This window comes from Balaenoptera acutorostrata, chromosome 20 (assembly GCF_949987535.1).
Source record: "Balaenoptera acutorostrata chromosome 20, mBalAcu1.1, whole genome shotgun sequence".
Classification (NCBI taxonomy): Eukaryota; Metazoa; Chordata; class Mammalia; order Artiodactyla; family Balaenopteridae; genus Balaenoptera; species Balaenoptera acutorostrata.
In genome coordinates, this window is record NC_080083.1 from 12,430,633 (window position 1) to 12,449,294 (window position 18,662).

Sequence of the window (18,662 nt, forward strand, 5' to 3'; positions counted from 1 at the left end):
CTTCTGGCAGCTTCACCCAGTTGCCCTGCCCTAAGTGACCTCATGAAGACACCAGGCACTGATGGGAGGGAGTAAGTGCAGTGGTTAAGGGCACCGGCTCTGCCCAACTGGGTTTGAACCTCAGCTTGCACTTAACAGTGTGCCCTTGGGCAGAATTTCTAAGTCCCAATTTTCTTATCTATAAATGGGAATAACAATGCACCTACCTCACAGAGTTATGAGGACTGAGAGGATCTATGCAAAGTATTTAGCACGGTGCTCAGTGATGGCTGCTGTTATTACTATTATTAATTTCAGAGCTTCTGTGCTCCATCCCTAAGTGAGTGATCAAGTCCCATGGCTATAAATAATCTGGCGGGGCACCAATCTGCCCTGTGCTCTCCGCGAAGCTCCAGACTCGGCTGTTTATTCAACACAGGCATCGCAAAGTTACCATGTCTAAAAACAAAACAAAAAAGGGGACTTCCCTGGCGGTCCAGTGGTTAGGACTCGGTGCTTTCACTGCAGAGGGCGTGGGTTCAGTCCCTGGTCAGGGAACTAAGATCCCCCAAGCCCCATGGGGCGGCCAAAAAAAAGGACTCATTCCCACCCACCCTTCATTCTACCCACCTGCCCCTCCCTGGGCTTCCCATCTCAGCAAAGGGTGCCATTTGTTTAGGATAAAAACCCAAGAGTCATCCTTGATTCCTCTTTTTCCTTTCCCTGCCATCCCATCAACAAGTTTTTGTTGGCTCTGCCTCCAAAGTACTTCCTAGTAGTTCATGACATTGTCACCTCTCGCCTGGACCACTGCCATGGCGTCCTTCCCTGCTTCCACTCCCTGTGCTCCGTTCTCCACACAGCAGCCAGAGAGACCCCTTCATTCTGCTGCTCAAAACCCCTAGGGGGCTTCCCTGGTGGCGCAGTGGTTGAGAATCTGCCTGCCAATGCAGGGGACACGGGTTCGAGCCCTGGTCTGGGAAGATCCCACATGCCGTGGAGCAGCTGGGCCCGTGAGCCACAACTACTGAGCCTGCGCGTCTGGAGCCTGTGCTCTGCAACAAGAGAGGCCGTGACTGTGAGAGGCCCGCACACCGCGATGAAGAGTGGCCCCCACTTACCGCAACTAGAGAAAGCCCTCACACAGAAACGAAGACCCAACACAGCCAAAAATAAACATAATAAATAAATAATAAATAAAAATTAAAAAAAAAAAACCCTCAGTGGTTCCCACTTAGAGTAAAATCGAAATTCCTTACCATGGCCTGGCCCTGCAGACCCCTCCATCCCCGCCATTTGTCTACTCTCTGTCTCACTAATTGTGCCCCAGTTATGCTGACTTTTGTGTTCCTCAAACAAAGCAAACTCATTCCTACCACAGGCCCTTTGTATCAGCTGTGCTTTCTGCCTGTAATGCAGTTCCCCTAGATCTTCACAGAGCGGGCTCTTTCTCGGTAACAGAGCTCAACTTAAACGTCTCCTCATTTGTGAGGCCATCCCTGACCACCAGCTAAGTAGCCCCCAGTCTCTATTACCTTATCCTATTTAATTTATTTATTTATTTAGTTAGTTAGTTATTTTTCGGCCACACTGCACGGCATGCAGGATCTCAGTTCCCTGACCAGGGATCGAACCCGGGCCCCCTGCAGTGGAAGCACGGAGTCTTAACCACTGGACCGACAGGGAAGTCCCAATCCTATTTTATTTTTATCATAGCATTTCCTGTACATAGGATTTTCCTGTTTCTTCTTGTTTATTTGCTTGTTGTCTGTTTTCCCACTAGAGCAGGCCTTATCTCTTCCCTGTAGTACCCTGAAGACTCAGAATAGCACTTGGCATAAGAGAGGTGTTCAATATATATTCATTGAATGAAGGAAAGAGCCCAGGCACTGATCCAGAAGTCCTGTGGTCCCTTCTCATGGTCCTCTTTGCTATCTTGTTTAGCTCAAGACCTGTGGTTCGTCTGAAGCTGTCCATGACCTTCACCCCCAAGGCACTGCCCATTGGCTTCCACAGCAGCGTGATTGTGAATTTGTGTTTTGAAGTCAGCTATGTGTCGCCAGCTGCTGAGTCAGGTAACAGGCAGCCTAGCTGACCCGTCCGGTGCTGTGGTCAGTCCCTGTTGGCTTCAGTCGGGGGCAGGAAAAGAGGGCTGGGTGGGGGCAGGGTGTTATGAAATCCCTCTATTAGACTTTAGCTCCTTTGACCTTAGGTTCAATTTAATGGGAACCGCCCCAGAAAAGGGTGATCTGCTGTCAAGTCTACACTCTGAAGGGGTCTCTCTGACCCTGTTGGGAAAAGGGGCACTGGATCCCTTCCTTGGGTTGAAGGGTTGAGTTTCTGAAAGAAGACTCAGAAAAAGGCCGGCACTTCTCCATCTCCACCTACTGTGCCCACGCCTGTGCATGTGTGTAGGGCTCCTGAGAAGTGCCTGTCCTCTTTCTCCCTGATTTACATCTTCTCCCCTTCCCTGCTCACCATGTCTCCCCGGCCCAGGGGGATTGGATAACCTGCCGGAGGCCTGGCCTCCCTTCCCATCCCCTTAGTTGGCACTGGTTGGGAGAACTTCCAGAAGGCATGGCTTTCACAACCCAGGTACTTACTGCCAACCCAAGAGATCCCCGCCAAAACAATCCCCCAGCAACCGTCCCCAGGGCTTAATCTCTCAGTAACAATCCTGGAGATGTCTCCCTGCTTCCTGCAGGTCAGAATGTGCTCTCCCAGGTGGGCTGGCTTTACTGCAAGAGTCCATGATCAAATCTGTTAATTAGGAAAGGGCAGGCCTATCAGTTCCAGCTGTATAGGCTGAAAGATTCAGGCCACAGAGCCCGAATGGCAGCTGCTGGGTGGCTGTGTGACACTGGGAGGGCGTCTTTCACCCTCTGGGCCCTGGTTTCTCTTCTCCACAGTAAGGGAGCTGGCCCAGGTAGTCTACAAGGTGCCTCCAGCTCTGTTATCCTCAGGTTTTACTCTATGGTTTCTCTCTCCATTCCTTGACTTTTTGCTCCTCCTCATTTTCCCCCTCAATCCCTGCCTCCCCCCAAGCGCTTCTTCCCCCAGGGAAGAGTGACTCAGCCCCTGGGATGTGCTGCTCCAGGTTTGGGGCTGGTGCACTGAGGGACCCTAGCTGGGTGCCAGAAGACATGAGAAAAGCACCTTTGAAATGAAGAAGAAACTTGGGGAAGTGCCTACGTGGGGGCACCACTCAGGAGGGACTCATGGGAGGGCCCTCTGTCTGGGGCTTGCCCGTCCCAGTCTCATCAGGAAGACCTGGTCTTCATTCCCAGGCCTCAAAGAGACCTCTCTGAACTTCACTTTGGACGTGGATGTGGTGAAGCAGAGGAAAAGGCTGCAGTGTTCAGATGAGAGGCTGTGTCAGAGCTCCCTTAGGGAGTGGGGCACGGGCCCCCGTCTCTGTGAGCCCTTCCTGCTGGTTCCCACAGAGGGACAGGTAAGTGGAGGAGTTTCCAGAAAAGTCTAGAGGGGTCTGTATTGTTGAGAAAATAACTGAGGTGCATGCACTGAAACACACATACCCATACACACAAATGGGGCAACTGAAATAATCATAATAGATTGAGAACCAGATGATGGGGGAATTCCCTGGCGGTCCAATGGTTAGTACTCTGTGCTTTCACTGCTGAGGGCCCGGATTCGATCCCTGGTCAGGGAACTAAGATCCCACAAGCGGCACGGTGCGGCCAAAAAAAAAAAAAAAAAAAGAACCACATGATGGCATGGGAGGTGGGAGTTATGGTACCAGAAATCCAAATTAAAGAAACCTACCGAGGGACTTCCCTGGCGGTCCAGTGGTTAAGACTCCTCACTTCCACTGCAGGGGGCATGGGTTTGATCCCTGGTCAGGAACTAAGATCCCACATGCTGTGCAGAGTGGTCAGAAAAAAAAGAAACCTACCAAAATTGAACACTAAGTAGATCTCTGAGCTTCCTAGAAACTGGACAAAAAGGGAAATTCTCTAATTGCTGACATTTTTCTTGGTAATAAATTGGGAATAACAGGGCTCCCTACCTCACCTGATAATAAAAGTGGGGCAGAGGGCCCTTGCGTGAGTCAACATCAGAAAACCTGAACGAGAGAAAGTAGAAATAGAAAGACAAAAGTTGTGATTTACAAAAGTTTACTCCTGACAAATGTGCCTAGAGACATGAAAAATGTATTTGTCAGAACCCAGAGCCTGACAGGACCCAGAGTTGTGGACCTAAAAGGATCATTTATTCCAATAAACTCGTAAATTATGCTTCTTACTACACATCTGTTCCCACGTCTGTTGATTGTTAAATGGATTAAGAACGAGTTTCTAGCAAATCTATGGCTTCCTTAAATACAAGCATAACTACCTTTTCCACCTGGGAATCGTGCTCACCTACTCTCAGGTGTTCAAAGCTCCCACCTGGCAAAAAGGCTCAATAAACAAAGAGAATGGCAAACAGCATCCCAGGCCATCTCCTGGTCTTCAGTTTTTATTTCTCTAGTATATCCTCCATGTTGCTTGGAGAAAGATCTTTGTAAACACAGATGTGACCATGACTCTTCCCTTTCGTGGGTCCCCTTTGTACTCTGAATAAAGCCGAGGCCAGTTTTTAACTCCCAATGGCCAGAATCCCTTTGTGATTGGGGCAGGAACCATAAGGAGTTACGATGCCCGAGACCATGGCAGATCAAGGGAGATTTTCCCAGTGCTCTTGGCAGCCTGGCTTATTTGGAAGAGGCTTAGGAATACTGGCTTACCGCTCTCATTGTTTATTTCTTATTGTGACTACATCAAAGTTAAAAGTATTCTCCTTGTCATCTTCTCCCCCACATCCAACTCCAACCCTGCATTCCTTGGTGACTCTGCAGCTCTGTCAGGAGGACTGCTTCTCCAACATCAGTGTCAAGGTCAGCTACCAACTCCAGACCCCCGAGGGCCGGAGGGACCATCCCCAGCCTATCCTGGACTTCTATGCTGAGCCCTCTGCCATCTTCCAGGTGACTCAGCTAGGACCAGACTCTCCTGGGAGCCATCCCCCTAAAAGTACCTGCTCCCCTATCTTCAAAGAATGTTAAAGTTGGGAGGGTCTTCAGACAGCATTTAGGCCCCTCACTGTACAAATGGGGATATAGAGTTCCTGAGATGGTGTTAATTTGCCCAGGACCTCACTGGTGAATAATACACGTCTCCAAACCACCCCCAAGGCTAGTTCTTTTATGTTCACAAAAAGTGCCTGCTGCATATTTAATGAAGCATATGAATACATTGCCCACCTTGGCAAGAGTCTCTGATAACGGTGTGGTGAGGGTCCTGTGTGGGGACTGGACTGGAGCCCACCTGCCCCGCGCTGCAGAGAGGATGCCCTTTGGCATACCTGCCTGCCCAGGTCCTGCCCAGGCCTTCAGGCTGAATGGCCCACCAGACCTACACCCTAGCAGATGGATAGTGTCACAAAAAACTTTTCTCATAACTACAGGAAATCAGAGAGGGAAACAAAACAGTAAAATTTCTTGATTCTATATCTAAGGAGATTTTGTTCCCACTCAGGCCCTGGCCCCCTGGGGTATTCTGTCAGTATTCATTTAGACAGTCTTATGGGGTACAGAAAAATCAGCAGGATCAAAGAAGTGATAACATGAGCATTGAAAAGTAATAATTACAGTTAGCTGGAATGCATTGAACCTCCAAAAATAAAAATAAGCCAAAAGTAGTTCATGCTGCCACAGAAAAGCTTCAGGTAGCAGAAGTATATTTCTAGGTAATCATAGGACACTCACAACTGTCCAATATTTGTACAAGAATGCTCTATATTAATTCAGTTATATAAGCCTTTAGCTCCAGTTTTGGTTAACACCCAATGCATCAATCACAAATGGTAAATAGAAATAAGAGAACAACATAATCAGGGTGACTGTTCCTATTGCTCGTCTGCCCAGGAAGAGGGAGAATCAGGTTCCCGATGAGCAGATTCTCATTTTAATTTTTTAGGCAAATTTATTTTAAATTTATATAGTATATTAATTTTCTAAATAATATTTTAAAATTTGGCATTGACACTTAGATGGTTCAGAAAAGACTGGGAGAACTAATATAATAAAGTTTTGTCAATAAGTAGATTATCACTAATTATATATATTCTGTTTTAAGAAAACTTTAGTTTGAAATATTTTGCTTACTAAAAAGTTAGAATTGTCCAAAGAATTCCCATCCTTTATCCAGATTCCCCAAAGGTTAACATTTTAACCTTTTATCACATTTGCTTTATTCTTTGTCTCTCTCTCTCTCTATATATAAAATCTCATATATATCTTACATATATACATATATAGTCTCAGAAATTTATATTTCTGCACCATTTGAGAGTTAGTTACAGATATGATGCCTCTTTACTCCCAATACTTCAGTATGTATTTCCTAAAAAACAAGGACACTCTCTTACATAACCACAGTACAATGATCAAAATCAGGAAATTTACAATGATGAAATACTATAATCTACAAACTTTATTCAAATATCACCAGTTGTCCTATTAATGTCCTTTTTAGCAGAAGAAAAAAACTTTTTTTCTGGATCAGGATAATTCATTACTTTTGTTTAGTCTCCTTTAATCTCGAATAATTTCTCAATCTTTCTTTGTCTTTAATGACCTTAACATTCTTGAAGGGTACAGGCCAGTTATACTGTAGAATGTTCCTCAGCCTGACTTTGTCTGATGTTTCCTCATGGTTAGATTCAGGTTATGCATTTTGGGCAGGAATATCCCAGAAATGAAGCCTCATCCCCCCAAGTGCGTTGTATCCGGGGCACATCATGTTAATTTGTCCCATTCCTGGTGCTATTTCCCTTCGTAATTAATAAGTATCTTATGGGGAGATGCTTTGAGATTATGCATATATCCTGTTTAACATCCATTCAGGATTCTTACCTTAATCAATGATTAGTTCGATGGTTTGGCAAAGAGATTTAAAAAAAATTATCCCACTGATAAAATGGGTGAGGAGAAATGATTTGGTGTTAGGTTAGGCACATAGATGTTTCCAGAGAACGAGTTCTAGCTGGGAGCTTAGGGTGTTGTAATCCTGCTGAAAGAGAGCAGGCTGCTTGGCTGTGTTAAAAACAAAACTAAACAAGCCTGCCCCCAATTGCCGACCCAGTCAGATAGAGCTCCAAGCTCTGACTTCTGCGAACTGCATCCCCCTTCTCTGGGAAGCAGAAGGTTTTCTTTCCAGCTCTGGGCTCCCACTCTAGCTCCAGGTCATGGAAGCAGTCCTTGCTGCTGTTTAATAAAGCTGCTGCGATGGTCACTGGCTGCTGGGAAGATAAATGCAGAGAGTCCCCAGTTAGAGAGCTGGCTGTGTTTCCTTCAGAATGAAAAATAGACCAGCTCCTTTAGAAAACTTGATTTTTCAGCCTGAGCTGGAGCTTTTCAACCTTGACTGGGCCTTTTGGACCCAGTGCGACTTTCTGAATTTGTTTGGTGTAGGCAAGATTGCAAGGGGGAATATTTAACCTACAGAGAAGACTAGCCATGGGGGTAGAGGACCTCACGGGACTGGACCTTGACAATATTTGGTTATGTACCCCTTTTTGTCCCCTGCTGTTGCTGCTCTACTTAAGAGGACTAAGGAAGCTTTTCTTCACCTGGGTTTTCCTCCCCCAAATGTTCAAAATAGTGAGTTGTGAGTGTTGCTGTTTAATTAGTATAATATGAAAGTGACAGGCACTCCCACCGTTTCACAAAGGTCACCCCATTTTTGACCTTGGCCAGTGGCCTGACACTTGGTACCTGTGTTGTAGGACCAAGCACGTCCCCATTCCTGACAAGCCAAGGAATGGCACAGTCACAGCTCTCATGGCCATGTGGACACAACCCCAGCCTGTCAACCTTTACCTGCACTTCTCAGAGTCAGCAGGAGGGACAGGAATGTCCTAAGGAGAAGATCATGAAGCAAGGCGGGGATGGCGGGGTCCCTGGGCTGATCCTGCCCCTCTCTGTCTGGTTACAGCTGCCCTACGAGAAGGCCTGCAAGAATAAGCTGTTTTGTGTCGCTGAGCTACAGTTGGCCACCACCCTCTCTCAGTGAGTTGAATCCAGTCGTCACGGTTTCTGCAGTTAACTTCCTCCTGAAGGCTTACCTGGGCAAACCCCTCACCAGGACGGATCGCTCACTTCCTCCCCCTTCCCCTCATGGCCCACAAAGGGCTTCTGCACTTATTATCTCTTGCTTCCCCACGCACCCAAGGAGGGAGGAAAGACAGAAATTTGTATTCCTATTTTATAGATTAGGCAACAAACTCAGTAGTTGAGGGCCTGTGTGGGGTCACATGATCATTGGGTGAACTTACACCCAGGTCTCTGGACATCCTGGACAACGCTATTTTCGTAACTCAGTGTCTCTCACTCCTAGGACCACCTCAGTTAGACGTAACCTCTTCCCTGGCTCACCTCTTAACCAAATTACTTAATTCATTGCATATTTATGGAGCATCTCCTCTGTGCCCAGCACTCTAGGTGCTAGAGATACATCGGTAAACAACACACAAAAATCCCGGCCCTCCTGGTGCTTTTAGGGGGAGAAGATAATAAATAAGTCAACTCTGTGTTGATGAGATGTATCAATACTATGAAGAGAAAGAAGGCAGGGAAGGTGGGAGGGAATGCCGGGGTGAGGTGGGGTGGCAGTTTTAAATAGAGTGGTCAGGAGAATGCTCATGGAGAAGGTGACATTTGGGTGCATGCAAGAGGAGGTGGAGGAATGAACTCTGCAGGTGTCTGAAGGAAGAGCACCTGCAAATGCCCTGGAGATGGGAGGAAGAGCCAGGACACCAGCATAGTGGCAGTAGATGAGGGAGGGAGAGGTCACGTGAGGGGAGGAAAGGTCACACGTGGCTGCATCTCCACGAGGACTTCCACCGCGAGCTGAGAAGTCAGAGGAAGGACGTGACCGTGCACCTTAACAGGATCATTCCTGCTGCTGTGTTGGGAGCAGACTGTAGGTGCCTACAGTGGAGGAGGCGGGGCAATAGTAGTGAGCTATTGTAGTAACTCGGGTGAGAAGTGATGTGACTTAGGCCAGGGTGGTAGCAATGAAGGTGGTTATATTTTGAAGTTAGAGCCCACAGGATTGGATGACAGATTGGATGTGGGGAGTGAGAGAAAGAGAGGGGTCTAAGAAGTCTTTCAACACTTCAGCCTGAGCATCTAGAACTGTGCTGTCCAATACAATAGGCTCTGGTCACACTTGGTTATCTAAATTGAAATTAATTAAAATTAAATTTTAGTTCCTTAGTTGCACTAGGCCCATTTCATGTGCTCAGTATCCGCATATGGCTAGTGGTATTGAACAGCACAGAATAGGTCATTTTCATTACTGCCGAAGTTCTGTTGGACCACACTGCATTCTAGAATGATGGTGATGTCAAGAACTGAATTAGGGCAGCTTTTGGAAGCTAGTGCTGTGTGTGTAACATGGCACTGATGGCCAGTTGGCCGGAGTTGGCATCTCTGGGGAAGAGCACTGCTCTCTGAGTCCTGGTAAGCCTTCTCATAGACATTTGCAGGACTGGCGTTTCAGATGTGGATGGCTTAGCGCTGCCCCTCTCAGTCACTAAGGATCCAATTCAAGGCTTTTGAGTGCTTTGGAAGCCAGCCTAACAAGGAGACGCAGTTGTTTCTAATGGAATTAATTACAGCCAAGAAAGCCGTCCCAGCCACGTCCTTGTGAAGTAGACAGTGAAACAGCTGGCCCTACATCACCCCCTAGTGTTCACAGCCAGCAGTCTCTTCTTTTTTCAAAAGTATTGAACCTAATCCTTAGCATCCAAATGTCTCAATGGTTTTGACCTTTTTTGTGGACATGTTAGTCTCCCTGGTAAATATTCCAGTGACTCTCAGATCTCTCTCCTGGGCTCTAGAACAGGATACCTTACTGACATTTCAACATCTCTGCCTTCCTATCCTCTGGGCACCTCTCATCATGCCCTGGACTGAACCCATCTGATCAACTTCCGCCCTCCGGTCTTCCCCCTGTGTTCTCTCCCTCATGACTAGCCCCACTCGGTCATCCAAGCTGGAAACTCAGGAGGCATCCTCGACTCCTCTCTCTTTTTTGTGTTGCTTGCAAGCACGGCCTTATCACCTCTGGTTTCTACCCCCTCCCCATCCCCACTACTACTGTCTGATTTCAGGCCTGTATCATCTCCCAGACAGGCTCTGCCTCTGCCCCCTCTAGCCCTCCAATCTATCCTTTTCTCAGCTGTGATAAAAACAAAAACGACACAAGACACAGGTCGCATTACTCTCGAGAGCTGCACATTCCATCTTTGAACCTTTCAGAGGGTTAGAAAGTTTTCTTTGTTGTTGATATGTTTCCCTGTAGGTCTCAATTACTGAGGGGCCCCATGGTGCCTCAGCGGATGGAAAGAAGCACTTACATGTCCCCAAGTCTTCTCCAGGCTGAACAGATTCATGTTTTAACCCACAGCCTTTAAATTGGAAGGGCCGGGATGATTCTGGGGGTGGGAAGGCTGAGGCCAAGACGGGGGCAGGGGCAGCGTCTGTCCCCCGCGTGCTGTTTCTCCCATGTCGAGCAGGGTGTCTGGCACAGAGAAAGTCTTCTGTAAATGTATGTGAGATGGATGAATTTGTGTCACGAAGTACGTTGCCTAGGGTCACAGTGCGTTGGTGGTAGAAAGAGGATTTAGATCCACTTCTCCCAACTCCCTTTTGAGGCTGCTGGACCTCAGGCAAGCTAGTTAGCCTCCCTTGGCTTCTGTTCCTTTCTCTATAGAACAGAGAGCAACCGTACTATTTCATAGGGTTATTACGAGGATTGACTGAGCGTGTGAAGCATTTAACACAGTCCTTGACACATGGTAATCATGGTCATGTCACACAGCAGCTGAGGTATGGCAGTCCAGATGTTTGCTTATGTTGAGGGGAAGAAAATCTAGGCTAAATGTATCCTTTAAGCAATTTATCTAAGAAGTTAGTTAAAAAGGTGCTGTTGTATTGCACTGAGGTTTGTACAGATTAAACTGGTAACATTTATCTATTTGCCTACCCTGTGCAGGCAGGAATTGGTGGTGGGTCTCACAAAGGAGCTGAGCATGAACATTAGCCTAACTAACTCTGGGGAAGATTCCTACATGACAAGCATGGCTTTGAATTACCCCAGAAACTTGCAGTTTAAGAGGATGCAGAAGGTAACTATGGCAGCATTTTGGGAACCACACTGCTCGTGGCTTTCCCTTCCGGCATACTTGCTTTGTTACAGCAGCCTCCTAACTCTGCCTCCGGCCTCACCCTGGTCCATCCAGTAAATGATTATTAACTAGATGGATCCCCCCCCCAATCCAACTATATGCCGTGGATCCAATCATGTCATTCTCTGCTTTAAAAATCTTCAATGGTGCTATTTTGCTGCCCAATCACTCCTTTTGCTTGCAGCCTTTTTTTTTTTTTTTTTAATAAATTTATTTATTTTATTTATTCATTTTTGGCTGCATTGGGTCTTCGTTGCTGCGCGCGGGCTTTCTCTAGTTGCAGCGAGCGGGGGCTACTCTTCGTGCGGTGTGTGGTCTTCTCATTGCGGTGGCTTCTCTTGTTGCGGAGCTGGGCTCTAGGTGCGCGGGCTTCAGTCGTTGTGGCACGCGGGCTCAGTAGTTGTGGCTCACGTGCTCTAGAGCGCAGGCTCAGTAGTTGTGGCACACGGGATTTGTTGCTCCGTGGCATGTGGGATCTTCCCGGACCAGGGCTCGAACCCGTGTCCCCTGCATTGATTGGCAGGTGGATTCTTAACCACTGCGCCATGAGGGAAGTCCCCTTGCAGCCTTTCTTAACTAGAGTTCTGAGAGAGAAATAATCTCTAATAAAGTAGCTTGGACTGGAAAGTAAGAGTCTGCTCAGCCTTTCATCAGCTTGGGAGCACAGACTCAAAACCAGCTGCAAGATACTAGGAAACAGTATTTCTCCCAAGGACACCCTGCAGCTGTAAAGTATTGTAACACTGAGAAATTTTGTTCCCTAAAATCATAGGCAGTCAGCAACTTTGCTGTTTGAAGTTTTATCTGTAATTATGAAACCATCTTACTCTTGCCTGGAGAGTCTAAGCCACTTTGACAAAGAGAAGCACTCTCATTTTCCATCTGAGGCTTGGAGCTTCAGATAAAATGTTTCTGGACGTAACTTTTCACATTCACCTTAATAGTCTCCAAGGAAATGGGTCCCTGAGTCCACTTTGCAGTCCAGACCTGATGCTGAGTGGCCCTTTTACACACAGCCCTGCTTTGTTTTCGGCCTATCAAAACACTGCTTTGTTTACATTTTCCCGAATTCCACCTTTCCCCAGAATCCTTTAATAACTATCTTTTCCTTTGTTTGGTGAGATACACCACAGTGCAGTTTTCCTCATTGTAATGAGTCAACAAACCTGGCTTCGTCATACTACGAGTGTGTCCCTAGTGGTCTGAGGCTATTTGGGCTAAGACAGCGTCCAATACATGAGAAGAATGCCATGATCTCCTAAGCATCTAGAATGGAACTAGATGCAACATCCTTGGGAGAATTAAGAAAAGAGTTAAGAAATAAAGAAAATGACTCAAGTCATTTTCTGTATTCAGTGGTCTGGATGAGGAACCGTGGCTGAAAAAGGCTGCATGGCAGTGCTTGGGCTCATGCTGGCCTTCCTGCCTGGCTCAGTACATGAAATCTGCATTGGTCCAAGGCCCAGTTCAAATGTCTCCTTTCCCATGAAGACTTTGAATACTCCTGGTTGGACCTCATCTTTCTCTACTGCTTTTCTCTGTACTGCTCTCACAGAACCACTCCTTAGGCCTTGTATTTAAATTCCTCAACCATCTAGTATTGAGCCCTTCTGCCCAGCTTGTGAGGGAGACAAGGACAAAGTCTAATTTATTTGTGTCCCTGGCTCCTGGCAGGGCGTCTGGCATGTTGAATTGGTGTAAGGAAACTGCTCCTTTTTTTGCCTTTTAAAATCAATGTCAAAAACAAAACAAAACAAAACAAAAACAACGTCTTTTATGTTAACAGCCTCCTTCTCCAAACATTCAGTGCGATGACCCTAAACCAACTGCTTCTGTCCTGGTCATGAACTGCAAGATCGGTCACCCCATACTCAAGAGGTCATCTGTGAGTCTGTTTTGATTGGCTGACTCTTCTCACTACCCTGGGATTGGTGTCTTCTACTTCCCAGTCTCATTAGAATCTCAGTTGCGGTCTCCACACTTCTCTTAGAGTGCTCAGAGTGGCCAAGCGTGCTCTGAAAGTAGGGAGTGGTGGGGGTGAGGGATACAGCCACAGATAAATGGTTGACGCACCCCAGTACAGCAGAGTGAAGCTGGGGGCAGTATGGAAGGAGCATCAGACCCGAAGTTATGAGTCCCTGATCTGCCACTGATGATCTCTGTGCTGTGGGAAATCTCTGAAGCAGCTTCCTCAACTGTAAAGGGGAATAATCCTGTCTGCCCCACTTACTCCATCTTGACATTGTGAGGCTTAACGTGGAATAACGGACCTTGAAGCATGCTGTGCTACAAGAACATGAGGAGTATGAATTATGTTCCCCAGGTCTGTTTAGTTAGTAGGAAGCAGTTTGAGTTGTGAGTGGTATAAAGGGGAATCAAGTGACCTTTTTTGTTTGTTTAAACAGGCAAACTTTTCATTAGTTTGGCAGCTGGAGGAGAGTGCCTTTCCAAACAGGACAGCTGACATCGCTGTGACAATCACCAAGTAAGTAATGCCTGTGTCACAGCAGGCCCAGCCTGTGGCCCTGCAAGAAGCCTCCCTCCCATGTGCGTGCGTAATAGCTCTGGCTCCCTCACTGCCCGGGAAGGGGAACCTCAGTGAGCCCTGAGAAGGCACGTGTGTCCCTGCTGTGACTTGGCTTTCCCTTCTTGTTACCGAAGATATTTAAAATGTTCTTTTACTGACAAAGTAAAACTATGGTATGGTCTGGAAGAATGAGCTTTGGACTGGAGCTCTAATTCTGGTTCATTTAACTTCGGAGAAGCTCTGTCTTCTGCAAAACCTCTGTGTTTGGGGTAGAGTCGGGTACGGTGTTGGGAAAATTCCCAAACGGGTGATTCTGCCCCCAGGGGCAACGCCTTCAGACACTTTTGACTGGCACCACTTGGGGCGGGTGCTACTGGCATCTAGTGGGTAGAGGCCTGGAACGTTGCTAAACATCCTACAATATACAGAACAGCCTCTCACAAAGACTTATCTGGCCCCAAATGTCAATATTATCAAGGTTGAGAAACCCTTTTAAAATCAGTTTCTCTAAGTATGGTCTTCTAGAGCGTCTTCTGCACTCTAATTGCTTATCTCCCAGTCTTTTCTATCTGACCCCCAGTGATCCCAGGAAGCCAAGGTAAGAAGCCATGTGTACAAAGCAGGTGTGCTATAAACTGACATTCTTATTTCCTAGTTCCAATGAAAGAAGGTCTTTGGTCAGTAAGACCCACAGCCTTCATTTCAAACATGGCTTCATTGCAGTTCTTCCCAAGTAAGTACTTCCAAGGGGCCCACACCTGCGGGACAGCTTCAGGCATTTTCTCTTGTGGGTGGAACTTGTGGTCAGGGTAGATGTGGGCATTGCCCTTCCCTGAGAGGAGGCTGCTTAGAACCCTGGCGCCCAATGACGTCTAGGGCACTAACAGTTGGGTCCTAGAAAACCCATGGTTATAATCAAAGGAGGAGCAGTGCCAACTGGTCTTGATACAAAAGGGAACTGATGTGATGCCAAGGAGGGAAGAGAGGGGCTATGGGATTGGGAAGAAAGGATGGAAAAAAGTAAGGCCACTCTAAGGCATTATAATTAGATACAGAACCAGCCCAAATATACAGAATTCGAATATTCTAACCTGATTCCACCTGCCCTACCACCACCTTACGTTTTGATATTCAGCTTTGATCGCTATTAAGGATCAGGTGCCCTCTGTCCTAGTGTATCCAATTGGTAGCACTGAGGTTTTTTAAAATGAGAAAGGGGCCTTGAGGCCTAACCCATGTCCTCTCAAATGCAGACCATCTGTGACATACATGAACACAAGCCAGGGGCTTTCCCACCACAAAGAGTTCCTCTTCAATGTAAGTGCCATGCTTGTCATTGCAAAGCCACAGGTGGCAAAGCAACACCAGCCGTGACTTCCCACTCTGATTTATTTTGCAGATACATGGGGAGAACCTCTTTGGAGCCGAGTTCCAGCTGCAAATTTGTGTTCCAGTTAAATTACAAGGTTTCCAGGTCATAAGAGTGAAGAACCTGACCAAGACTCAGGTACATAGAGGCGGTTCTATATCACCATCACATCTCTTTCCAGAGTGACTGTGGATTCTCAAAGGTATAAAAACTAGAACTCTAGAAAAGGAGTAGAAAAAGATTAGTTAACCTGGGAACACATTTTAGGCGTAAATTACCAAAGTCATGTTCACAAGGAATATTAACCACTCAGCCCTTAAAGTGACATTCCAGTTTTTCTTCCCTTGATGAAAAAATAAGCAAAATTCAAACCTTTTGAGTAGCCATGGAGAAATTTATTTTCCATTTGAAAATCATTGATAAATTCTGCTTCTCTTTGTGCCTGGCAAATGAGCTTGATAAACATGTGGCATTTCTCGCACGTCCCCCTATAAATTGCCTACCATCTTCCTTCCCGCTTGCCTTGCAGTCTGTCTGCCAGGACTCTGCTCCGCTACAGCCTCTTTGCTCTCAGTTGGCTCGTCTGTCAAAGCCAGCCTTACAACACCTACAGCGACAGGCTCTGATCAGTGTGACAGCTGAGGCCTTGGGCGTTCCTTTTTTTTTTTCCTGCTCAGGCTACATAAAGTGTCAAGGCTCAAAAAGGAAAATGTGGAAAGGAATTTACAAAATGGAGTCTGCTGACAGAAAGAGGGCTTTTCAGTTGTAAACACTTGTTCTCATGTATAGTTTATTTTTAAAGAATATTTGTTAAGTTTAAACATTTCAACAAACATTTCAGCTTCCACTTGGAAACAAAATTCTTGTTTGAAAAGCTGATTGGAAACCCGTAAGAACAGGAATCCCACCCTGCTGTGGGGATAGAGGTTAAAAACGGCATCAGGGGCTTCCAGACCTGTGCCCTCTCCTTTGGGGGTGGTCAGCAACCCCAGCTTACTTAAACAGACTGTGCTGGCAGAGCAGGTCTGTGGCAGAGCTGAAGTTCAACATAGTCTGATGGAAATGCTTGATCTTTCTCCTCATTTGCTTCAAGGAAGGGGTGTTACCTTTGGTCTTGAAGGTCATTTGTTTCAGGATCTTATCTGTGAGGTAGTGTAGCCAGAGCACGTTGTTATAAGGGTGATATTCGTCCCAGCAGTTGTTGTTTTCCTTCCTCATCAGCCTGTAGATCTCAAACTGGTAGTCACCTTCTCCTGTAAACAGGTCTTGGTCCATGGAAATGTCACAGAAAACCACGATCCCGTCCCGCTCCAAGCGTGACAGGGTGTAGTCGATGATGTTGACCTGTAGCCCTCGGGTGGGGATGGACCTCGTCTTCCCATTGAGGGTGTAGTGGAGCTCTTTGAGGCTGGTTTTCTTTAAGAGCACGTTCCCCCAGTGCAAGTCTCGGTGCTCAAAGTTCAGCGATGCCTCTGCCACGGCAAGGGACGCGGTGATCTGGTGCAGAATGCTCTTTGCAGTGGCGATGGAGGACAGCTTCGTTCTCATTTGCTCTAAGTCGATCCCTCCAAACTCAAATTCCAGCACGATGAAGAGCTGGTCTTCCTCAAAAACGTCAGGCCGGTCATTTGCAGACCCTTTGGTTGAGTTATAGCGATCCCAGGCCTGGAGGAGCAAGGGAGGGTAAGATCCTTGAACACAGTGTACCGAGTTCAGCCCAATGAAGCCTTCTGTACGGTTGCATACCTCATCAGACAAGAGGCTCAACTCTTTGGAGATGATGATCTCTGGCAGGATTTCCTCAAAAGTTTTCTGATGAGCTCCATTGACTAACTTCTGTCCTTCAATAGCAATGATTTTTAGGGCTACAGGTGTGTGGTTAGCAACTGTTTGAAACACTTCACCAAACACCCCTTCCCCAATCTTCTCACAGCATTCCAGTTTTTCTGAGGAAAGGCAGTCGCTGAAGGGGATAGGACCCTCCTGACTGCATTCCCCATAAACCTTTTCTGCATCGGATGCCTTTTTTTCTGTGGCATGTAGTGTCTTTAAGGGGGTGAGCAAATACATGGAGGAAAAGTGCCAAGGGTCCAGGGCACTGTTTGTTCTGTTTGTGACAGGAAGGTTTGAATATTCTGATATGAGGGACTCAGAGAGAGAACTGGCAATGGTGTAGACGCTGCACACTTTTGACACGGCGGTCACCATCTTCTTCTTGTGGAAGCTGAAGGAGGCCCTGGCTTTGGTCCAAGAGCAGGCATTCTGTAAACGAGTCAGGTCCTGGGTGACGAATGAATCTTTTTCCATCTTTTGGCCTTTTTTAAACTGGTGGTGATGGCAGAAGGAGGTTTCTGCTGTCTCTTGATGCTTCCTTTTCCGGCTTGGCCCGGTTCTCTCAGGCCTGTTGCTTTTCCCAGGTTCCATACCACCCTTGCACCCACGGGCCTCCCCGTATTCTATCTGGACAGCCTCCTGAGACCCAGCCTCTCGACCGAAGTCCTGGTCCGTGGCCCTCTTCTTACCTGTGCTGGATAAACCTGGGCTCTCCAGCCTCCACCCTACCAGTTCCCTGTCACAGCAGGACTCCCGCATATTCTTCCCATCTGGCCCAGGCTCAGAATCCTCAGGATTTCCTGAGTCCAAAAAGCTACAGAGAGCTGACCTGAGGCTGGCACGGGCTTGGTGGGCCAACCTGGTGAGCCTGCCTCCTGCTGTCTCTGCCTCCTGGGAAGAGGGGAGAGGTACCTGGTCCAGGGAGGCTTCTGGGAGTTGGAAGCCGCTCGGAGCTTCAGAGGCTGCATCCAGAAAGGCGGGGGGGTCGGCGCAGATGCTGTCTCCTGGGGCAGGGGACCCGGGGCCGGGAGAGGCCGGAGAACTCAACAGGGAGGCACTGGTGCCCAGCTCGCCGCCGTCCCCGGGCTGGCCGCACACACTGAGGTCCGGGCTCAGGAGGCCTGGGTGGCCGTTGGGGAAGGGCGGCGGTCCGAGCGGGCCGCAGGGAGTGCTGCACTTCTGCGGGCACCGCGCTCGCAGCCTGAGGCGTCTCGGGGTCGCGATCAGACTCGGCCGGTCCTTGGAGAGTCGGCCGCCAGCGCGCCTCCGCCGCTGACCCACCGGGCTGCCGCGGAAGTCGGGGTCGTCAGGATCGTCGGAGACGACAGACTTCGAGGGGCCGCCGCCGCTGGCGTCGCTGCTACTGCTGCTGAAGAAACGCTTCCGGTCTTGCGGCGGGAACCACTGCACCGCTGCCTGGCCCGGACGCCGCCGCGGCCCCCCGCCGCCGGCTACCCCATACGTTCGAAAGAGCCGACTGCCGGGTCGCGGGAGTGACGCCGCCATCGCCGACACCCGCCAGACAGTTCAAATGCAAACACCGCGAGACTTCTTAGAGACGCAGACCCGAGCGCCGGCTCGCCTGCCCGCCGGGTCCTAGCGCCCGCAAATCACGATGGGTCTCGCGGGAAGTGGGAGAGGGCGGATAAGTATGGCGGTTTGGCTTTCTCATTGCGTCCCGGGAATGGGTCTTGT

At 48.0% G+C, this 18,662-nt stretch overlaps 2 protein-coding genes across 3 annotated transcripts in view; one reads left to right on the forward strand and one right to left on the reverse strand.

Annotated features, from left to right (window-relative positions):
• Positions 1-18,662, forward strand: part of ITGAE (integrin subunit alpha E) — a 59,248-nt gene that overhangs the window by 32,866 nt on the left and 7,720 nt on the right. For both annotated transcript variants that reach the window (XM_057537047.1, XM_007177439.2), the window contains 10 exons: positions 1,924-2,054; positions 3,267-3,430; positions 4,841-4,969; positions 7,980-8,053; positions 11,046-11,178; positions 13,025-13,123; positions 13,644-13,723; positions 14,421-14,498; positions 15,019-15,082; positions 15,165-15,272. In XM_057537047.1, coding sequence (XP_057393030.1) covers positions 1,924-2,054; positions 3,267-3,430; positions 4,841-4,969; positions 7,980-8,053; positions 11,046-11,178; positions 13,025-13,123; positions 13,644-13,723; positions 14,421-14,498; positions 15,019-15,082; positions 15,165-15,272 — 1,060 coding nt within the window. The remainder of the gene's footprint in view (positions 1-1,923; positions 2,055-3,266; positions 3,431-4,840; positions 4,970-7,979; positions 8,054-11,045; positions 11,179-13,024; positions 13,124-13,643; positions 13,724-14,420; positions 14,499-15,018; positions 15,083-15,164; positions 15,273-18,662) is intronic.
• Positions 15,514-18,521, reverse strand: HASPIN (histone H3 associated protein kinase). The gene has a single exon (XM_007177438.2). It carries the CDS (start codon positions 18,471-18,473, stop codon positions 16,128-16,130), a length of 2,346 nt encoding a protein of 781 aa, XP_007177500.2. The 5' UTR covers positions 18,474-18,521; the 3' UTR covers positions 15,514-16,127.

Bases quoted from the DNA above. Each gene is read 5' to 3' on its own strand.
- HASPIN (XM_007177438.2), bottom strand. From the start codon at position 18,473: ATGGCGGCGTCACTCCCGCGACCCGGCAGTCGGCTCTTTCGAACGTAT.